Below are 9489 nucleotides of genomic sequence, written 5' to 3' on the forward strand. Positions count from 1 at the left end.
GCCATGTATTTTTTATTTATTTATTTATTTAGGGTGAGCTGCCCTCTATTGCTTGTCACTTCTCATGTAGGCATAATGCCTATTAGTTGCTAGAAATGGTTTTAAATTCATCTTGCGCTGCTACCTGTCCCAGCCCACTTTCTTTCTTATTTTTGTAGGCCTGGACCTTCAATTGCCTTAAACCCAATATTAAACATCCACCCAAACAAATTGTATCTTGGAGGTGGAGGTGAGTGCAGCAGGAAGCGCTGCAGTTTTTGCTTAGTGGATTGGGTTGAGTGGACAACGATGTGTGATGGAAGGAGACACGATGATCATCATAGCTGCGATGGGCACAGAGAGGATTGCTCTCCGCTTGGCCCTATTATTAATAATGCTCGTGAATTGATTAAAGGTTTTTCTCATATACAGCTGACCATGTTAAAAGAGAGGCTAACCAAGTTGCCCATAGACTTGTTCATGGGGGAATTTAATCACGGATGTACTACTTGGAGATGCCTCCTATTAATTGTATCCATTTAAATTTCATTGTGAGGATAGTTAATTCTTAGTTTATTTGTACGGTACGTTTTTTTTCCCTTCAACCATGTTGAAATTCCTAACAAGATTTTTTTCAACCCCATTATAAGCACATTATCCTTACACTACGTGTTTTATTCTACTAGATAAGGGTATTGATTCTGGTAACTATACATCCCACTAATTTCACCATACACATCCCACCACTTTTAATTAATTCATTTTGTCCATAATGCTGCAAGCTAGCTTAACAATTCGCTCAAAATACACTCATATTCTGGAGCAAAAAGGAGGAAAATAATGAAATATATAATATAAGATGAATACATATATTCTTACAATTGTCCGGCCTTTGTTCCTTATTTTATTATAGTAAAACGAGAACGAAGCTATTCCTTTTTATTAACTTTAAATATAAGTCATTGCACGGTCATATTATACAACGAAACATTTGTGACATCATGTGATATTGTTACGGAAAATTGAGTTCATTTCCTACGAAAAAAAAAATCCAAGAACATTTATTTCATTTGCTAACATATTTCGACTTCACAATTTTAGTCTCTAAAGTATTTTTATGGAAAAATAAGTTCTTAAAATCATTAAGAACTACTAATATATCCTTATTATAAGATTTAAAACCATTATATATATGCATTTTTTCATCACATTAAGTCACGTGACTTGTATGTGGTACATTTTGAAGGATAGATTTAACATTTTCTATTTAGTTTAATGTATAACCTTTTTCTTATTCTCAAACAAAAAAAAAAAAAGTATGACCTTTTTTTGTTGAAAAAAACAATGTATGGTTTTAACTTTGAATGGTAAATTGATAACTAGATTCGTTACATGCATGCAACATTAAGGGTTTATGGGGAGAAAAGAAGAATACTACCATCCTCTAAGGGTGTCCCGTTATGTCAAATGACTTAAATGAATGGGAATTATTTGATAGAGTAGCTTCAAATATTATAGTACTGAAATTAATTGGCAGGTTTTAATTAGTTCAAAAGGACTACTTTTTTCTGACAGAATATGTTGAGTTAAATTTCGATGGCTCTATTTCCGCAGGCAGGTGTGCTGCGGCTTTTGTTCTGCGAAACCATGAGGGGACTCCTATTGGTGCTGGAGCTTTGTGTCAGGGTGAAACCACTATCAATGTGGCTGAGACTACTGCTCTAAAGAAGGGCTGATGCTGGCCAAGCGAAAGGGTGTCCAGAGGTTATGGGTGGAAGGGGACTCGTTGCTTATCATTCAGCTCGCACGTGGAGTGTGGAAGCCCCGTTGGCATACCCACCAGATCATTACTGACATTATGGGGACTGCAACTGAATTCGTTGAGATTTCCGGGCATCATATTTTTAAAGAAGCAAACTTTGCTGCTGAAGCTATTGCGCATGTCGGCCTTTTTATTGATAATCCTCACTTTTGGAACTTTTGTTGCCCCCTAAGGCTTTGAACCCCCTTAGATTTGACACTCGGGCAACTGGTTGTACTAGAGGTTTCAGTCTTTAATAAATGATTCATTTATTAAAAAAAAAAAAAAAAAAAAAAAAAAAAAAAAAAAAACTAGCTAGGGACTTAATTGACACTCGAGTAATAATTCAATGATCAATTTAGCAGTTTACTTATATTTATAATGGGTCATAAGGACCTAGAAGGCTAGAAGATACGCACATGGATCGTTGAAATACATTATGGCGTTGATTTTAATAAAGTGTGTCCAAATATGTGTCTCCCAATCTTTACCCATATATAATAATAATAATAATATTTTTGAACACTATAGTATTTACACTAAAGGGGTGGAGAAGTGGGTTAAGCCTTACGATAAGCTTCCCATAATAATGTGGTTCAACTTCACCTTTCGCGAGAATTGAACCTAAGACCTCTCACTTACAAGTAAAGAAGAATACCACTAAGTGAAGAGAAATACCACTACACCGTAGTACTAAGTGGCAATAATAATAATAAATTTTAAGTACTAATAGATTGTCCAAAAAAAAAAATGGATAAAAATTAACAAGAATGTGCTGGGGGAATAAAATGGTGTGTGAATAGCACTATCATAAAAATATTGAGGTAGTTTGTCTAGAACTCCTCAGCGCATTAAGCCTAATCACGAGCTTGATCCAAAGGAGCAAAACTTGACCTAATCTTCCACTGAAAAGTAGCACCAGACAGACAATTCACAATCCATATGTAAGTTCCAAAGAGCGACCAGTATAGTGCTTTGAAAATGTGTGATGCTTTAGATATTTTACTTTTAATACTAACATTCGTGGCTAGCTTGAATTCGTCTTTCAACATCATTCGTGGAAGTTTAATTTCTCCAGAACTAGGTCAATATCCCATAAGTAATGTCAAGTTTATTGTATTGGCTGGTGAGACTTTTGACGAGGTTGAATAATTAAAAAGTAAACAATTTCAACTCCAGTCACAATCAATATCTTAGAAACTTATTAACGAAAAAAAAAGGTCAACAATTTCGCCTCCAGTCACAACCAATATCTTAGAAGCTTCTTATATATGTATATAAACCGACTGCGTTCTTTGATATATCTCATAAATCCAACATGTTCTTCTTCAAATCAATCCCTCTGGGTCTCTTAGTGCTTTGCCTTTTACACCATTCTGCAATTGGTGCCTCCCCACTTTACCATTTTTGTTTCAGCCCAGAAAACTACACTGCTGATAGTCCATACGGTGCCAACTTGAACTCATTGTTCGATCTTTTATACACCAAAGTTCCTCCTACTGGCTTTGGCCTTGGTTCAACTGGCAAAGCTAAAAATCAAGTGAATGGCTTGGCCCTTTGCCGTGGTGATGTCTCAAGCGAAGATTGCAAAACTTGCGTGGTTGACGCAAGCAAAGAGCTTCGCGAGCGCTGCCCTTATCGTAAAGGAGCCATAATTTGGTACGATCACTGCCTTTTAAAGTACTCAGATGCGAGCTTTTTCGGGCAAATTGATAGCAGGAACAGGTTCTATATGTGGAACGTCCAAGAAGTAGAGAATGGGACACTATTCAATGAGAAAGTTAAAGAGTTGTTAAGTGGGTTATCTAATGAAGCTTCTGAAGCTAATCAAAAGCTTTATGCTACTGGTGAGGTACAACTCGATACATTCACAACCCTTTATGGCATTGCTCAATGCACGAGGGACCTCTCTGGGGTTGATTGTAAAAAGTGTCTTGACAGTGCAATAAGTGAACTCCCAAACTGCTGCGATGCAAAACGAGGTGGGCGTGTTGTAGGTGGGAGCTGTAATGTTCGATATGAACTGTATCCCATTGTCAATACTTAAGAGTATAATTATTATGTACAATGTGATCGACGTCTTGTTATGCTTGCTAATAAATGATGTTCAGATGATATTTGAATGTCTCTCTTGACAAATTTATCCAAGGATATGGATCTGTGTGTACTGATTGTGTTTGTGTTATAAAAGAAAAGTATTATGGTATTGAGTAGTTTTCTGAGATTGTATTTATTTTCGAAGTTAGTATTGAGTGGGAATATGCTGATTTATATTTCATCATGAGATCTTTACAAGATTACAAGACATATAAATGAGATTGGAATTGAGTGAGGGAAGGCATGGAATGCGGGACAACACACCTCAATCTTCTCGGCACAATCAGCTGCCATAATTCAAGTAAAAAAGGTGGTATTCACAACTCATCGCAAGATAAGGTGATGGGGAGTGGTGACTACGACCTAATATCTAGGTTTTCTTGTCTATGTAAAGATGTGGTTGCTTGTACAATTACGATTGATTTATTTACGGTTTTGAATAAGTCTTGAATCTTGTTCCCTTATAAGTACTTACCTTATGGAGAATAATTAAGTACATGTTAATGAACATACTTCTAGTACCTGCGTATTGTGTAAATCATTAGTATACTATATTTAGGATACTAGAAGAACTTTTTTCTTTAGGATTGTATTAATTGCAAGGCAAGGAAACCTCCTTGGTTTACTATAAATAAAGGCACAAGTAATGAGAAATAACATACAAAATTCCTCAATCCAATTCTCCATCTCTCTTTCTCTCTATGCCACACCCTCTTTTTGCCTCAGTTAATTATAGGTCACAACACATTATCAGCATGCTCTTGATGCTGCGCTACAGAGAATTTGTTCATCTTCAATTATGAGAGTATTACATTTCAATTATTATTATTTGATTTAATTTTTGTTTTATTGAATTCATATACTTTTATTGATTCAATTTATTTTTCTTGTGTTGAATGTGATACAAGCTTTGAAGATGGAAATTCGAAATCCGAAGGAGTAACTCCTACAAACCAGTTCATCAATACCATCACGTAATCCAGCTTCTTCCAAAATAACGATGTTTATCTTAATATTTTTTCAACCTTGACTGCGTGAACCTCCACCATATTGCATGAACCAACTTTATATTTTACAAATTTTAAATTCTACATAAATTGTGCATACATTATACTCAAAATATTGCCAAATTATGGGAATTGATATTAGGAATTTGAAAACAAAAAAAAAAATTAGGCCAATTGCCTGAACCGCTAGAGCCAAGCCACCAAGATAAATCGAGCCCAAAAAGCCTGTGAGTGTCACGCTGGTTCCGCCCACTTGCCTACATAGTGAGGAGTATACACATGTTAAGTAATGAGTGTTTTAGTGCTATGTTGTTCGTAGCAAATTAAAATTCGGCATATCTGTTTTTGGGTTGTGGGATAATGATTTTGACTCAATATAAGGGTTGTGGTATTTAAGATTCTGGTTGCTAGCATGATCCATTTCTATGGCTATCTAATTTCTGGCATTGTGTTTGATCTTATTATGTATATCATTACTATTTTTGAAGATAAATTAATAAATGGCAGAAGGTTCCCAGTTTCATGAGATTGATACTTTTGAGATTGCTTATGCCTTGAAGAACAAAAACTGCACCAATGAGACAGCCAAGTCCAAATTTGTAAGTCTAAAATGGAATTAATGCTTTAGTGTTTTAATGTTGTTTAATAATTAAGCTGTAAGGTTAAGATCACATGCCGAAAATGAACCAACTTCATTAATAACCTTAATCCTCCTTCTATCACCATTCATGAGCTGAAGCAGAGCACAACAGTATCAAGAACGGTCACAAATGTAGGTCCAGTTAATTCTATCCACAATGCTCATGTTATAACGCCTGCAGGTGTGTCTGTGAGAGTTAAGCCATCAATTTTGTCATTCAACTCTACTGTAAAGTAGCTGGAGTTTAAGGTTACTTTTGGTTCCCTATTAAGAATTCAAGGAAAATTCTCCTTCGGAAATATGTTTTGGGAAGATCGTTTTCATGTAGGTAGGATACCGCTCATAGTTCGAATTGTCCTTGATGATTTTGATGCAGACACATGATGAACTGCCATTCATTTTGAAAACCAAATCTGGAGCTAATCGGATTGTAATTATAATTGTATCCTTATGAATAAATGATTCATGGTTCTGTATCACTTTGCTTCATTCAAAATCTGTTGTTTGACTTTTTCACCATCGCTCAAAGCATGTTGCTTGGCGACCAAGAAAAGAACATAAACCCCATACGGAAAAAAATTCTTTTGGGTGATTATGGGTTTTAGGTTCATGGTCATATACTGGAAAAATACTATAATAGCATCTTCCTCCTGGTCCGTTTTATATGCTTAACGTATTATGTAGAGCAATTGTTTTAATCAAAGCAGAAGACATTTAACTGCTGGGACCGGCCTTGCTGCTGTTTATGTATAATGTGCTTTGTTCTTATCCGGTATCAAGTTTCCAAACTGTGCGGCAAGGAAACGCTTGCCAACCATTCGGAGGAGGATGAAGAAGATATTTTGGTACCCGAAGTTCCTTATCTAAGCGTGATAGGCGTTTTATTGTACTTAGCTCAATGCACTAGATCTAACATCTCATTCCTTGTTAATGTTTTGGCAAGATATAGTAATGCACAACATGCAAACACTAGATTGGTGTTAAAGACATCTTCTGTTACCTTAAGGGGGCGTTTGTTTGCCCTCACTAAGTTGGACTGGATTGGACTGGACTAGCTATTAGTCCAATACTGTGTTTGTTCCATGCTGGGACTAACATTAATGAGACTAAAGGGGATTAGCATGGACAAAACTCTTCACTAAAAGGTCTTAGCGAGACCCCCCAATAACCATGGGACTAGCTAAGACTATCCATCTTTCTCGTCCTCGTCATGCTCAACGACCACTCTCGACAGACTCCTCATCATCTCTGATCACCTAAATCAATCATTAACTTTCCGACTCTCTTTCAAATCCATTTCATAACCAACTTTCATACAAAATATACCAAATTGAAGCTGGGAGTGACAAGATTACAATTTTACCTAAATCGAGGCCAAAATGTGGTCGAATGTGGCTGGAAAATGGCCTGGAAGTCTCGGCCTGTTTGGGCTTCTTCAAATCCATGACAGATTCGAGCATTCAAAGCTAAGATCTTGGTCCAGAGATGGTGATGAATTTTTTGGCGGTGCTAACTTCATCCAATTTAACGAGGAAATGGTAGGAAAAAATGAAGAAAAATATAAGATCATAATAAAATATTAAATTTATATATTAAATAATATAATATTATAATTTGTTATTATTCAGCTTCTTAGTCCAATACTGCACCAAACGCTTCACTAAGTTAGTCCAGTTTAGTCTAGTCTAAGCCAATCCAGCTTAGTCCTTGAAGCTAATCCAGTCCGAGATAGTCTGGCGCAACAAACGCCCCTGGGTACTATGGATCTGGGCCTATTTTATCCCTATGGATCCTCAAGTGATGCCACAACCCCCCTTGGTTCTCGAGTCGTTCCCGCCTTGTTGGTTATGCCGATACAAGTTACTTATTTGACCCGCACAAGGCGCCCTCTCAAACGGGTTACGTCTTAACCGTTGGAGGCACTGCAATATCTTGGAGGTCAACTAAACAGACCTTAGTTGCCACTTCGTCTAACCATGCTGAAATACTTGCCTTACAGGAAGCTACTTGGGAATGGTTATGGCTGAGAGTAGTTATGGGCAATATTTAAGGCTCTTGCGATCTTTACCTCGTCGTTGACGTCCCCATGATGATCTATGAAGATAACACAACATGCATCGAACAACTCAAAAAGGGTTACATCAAAGGAGATAACATCAAGCACATTGGACCGAAGTTCTTCTTCTCACATCAACAGCAAGAGCATCAGAAGATTGAAGTCACGCAAATCCGTTCACAAGACAACCTGACGGACCTCTTCACCAAAACACTACCAAAGGCGACGTTTCAGAAGCTTGTTTAATGAATAGGTATGCATAAACTTTCTTGTAACATTGTTAGTTCTCTTTTGAATTATGTCAAACTCAGGGGGAGTATCCTGAAGTATACTTGCTTGATCTTACTGTCATCTTTTTCCCTATGATTAGGAGCAGTTTTCCCTTTGGGTTTTTGTTACCTAATGAGGTTTTGACGAGGCACCCTCCGTGGGTTGATCATATCCTTGATGACTTCCTGTAGATGTTTCATTTGACTTTGCATTTTCTCACGCACTTTTTCTGGGACTATAGGTTTTGTCCCTACTTGGGTTTTACCATAGCCATTGGGTTTTTTGTGAAACTTAGTTTATGCAGGTTCCTTCTTTTGTTTGAGACTAGCGTGTTCCCAAAACCAATGTCAACGAGTCAACTTTCTCAACTCTACATGATGCCGAAACTACTTGAGTATATACACTCAAGGGGAAGTGTTATAAGCATTGTATTAAAGTGTGATTGTGTAAATCCTAAATTAGATTTTATACTAATTATTCTTCCCTATTAGGACACTTATTTCTTAGAGGAGAAGGATTCTTCCCTTCCTTTTACTATAAATAAAGGCACTGCGTAGAGGGAATAAAGCATCCTCTATACAACCCTACAAACACATATCTCACTCTAATTCTCTCTAGTGGCACGCCTCCCTCTCTCCCTTGTCAGATAAAATAAACCACAATAGAAACCATTTAATAGCAATATTTAGGGATAATATAGGAAGACAAAACATAGTAAAGTTACATTGAAGAAATTAAATATGACGTGGATTATAAATGATTTTGACACAAGTTAAATAACTAAAATTAGTTTTTAATCTTACTCATTGTATTTATCTAAAAGTAATTATTTTTAAGGACTAAATCTAGTTTTCCATTTACTGAATATGATTTAACAAGTAGACAAAGTAAACAAAAAGTAATAATAGTATTAAAATCAACTTTGTCTAGAATCATATATATAGCCATATATTTTCCTTTTCTGTAGTGTGCAACGCGACCTAGTCCTCCACTGAAATATATGACGTCCAATGATCACCTACTAGAATGCATAAAAATGTGATATTTTAGACATTAATTTAGTTTTTCTTTCCTTGGTGCTACCATGAATGCGTCTTTCAATCATTTGTGGAAGCTTTCTCTTAAGAACGAGTCCCATAAGTGATGTGAAAATTAACTTAACACACAAATTAAATCCTAATGTTGACAATTGTAGTATATATGTAAGTAGGGATCGTTCTAGATTGGGGACTAACTAGGGATGCTAATCAACACAAATAAGACTTCAAAACACTAAATTAGACTCTATAGACTCAAAACTAACTTAAAACACTCAAAACAGCAGTAAACAATCAAAAAGACTCAATTCTAGACCTAACAAGTGATTTTGACGAAAATAAGACTTAACTTGACTCAAGAGACTAAAAGAAAACATATTTTGACTCAAATAACAAGACTTAATGGAACGGGGATTGTTTTTGACGAATTTAAAACTTAAAACAGAAACTTTGCATAGAACACTTTATAAAAACGAATTTGGTGAATTAAAAAGGGTGAAAGGCTAGTTAGAGGCTCCTTCTCCACACATGACATATGCATACAAACCAATTTCCAGTTATTATTCCTTTAGACTATGAATAACAATGCCCCAAATTAACCG

The 9489-nt window shown here is 36.1% G+C and overlaps 1 protein-coding gene across 1 annotated transcript; it reads left to right on the forward strand.

Annotated features, from left to right (window-relative positions):
* Positions 1-3070: 3070 nt before the first annotated feature.
* Positions 3071-3986, forward strand: LOC125473408 (cysteine-rich repeat secretory protein 38-like). Its single transcript, XM_048576166.1, has one exon. The coding sequence runs from the start codon at positions 3099-3101 to the stop codon at positions 3825-3827; it is 729 nt and encodes a 242-aa protein (XP_048432123.1). The 5' UTR covers positions 3071-3098; the 3' UTR covers positions 3828-3986.
* Positions 3987-9489: the final 5503 nt, after the last annotated feature.

This window comes from the organism of the source record quoted next, unplaced genomic scaffold (assembly GCF_019419815.1).
Source record: "Pyrus x bretschneideri cultivar Hongxiangsu unplaced genomic scaffold, Pyrus_bretschneideri_v1 Contig85, whole genome shotgun sequence".
NCBI classification, from domain to species: Eukaryota; Viridiplantae; Streptophyta; class Magnoliopsida; order Rosales; family Rosaceae; genus Pyrus; species Pyrus x bretschneideri.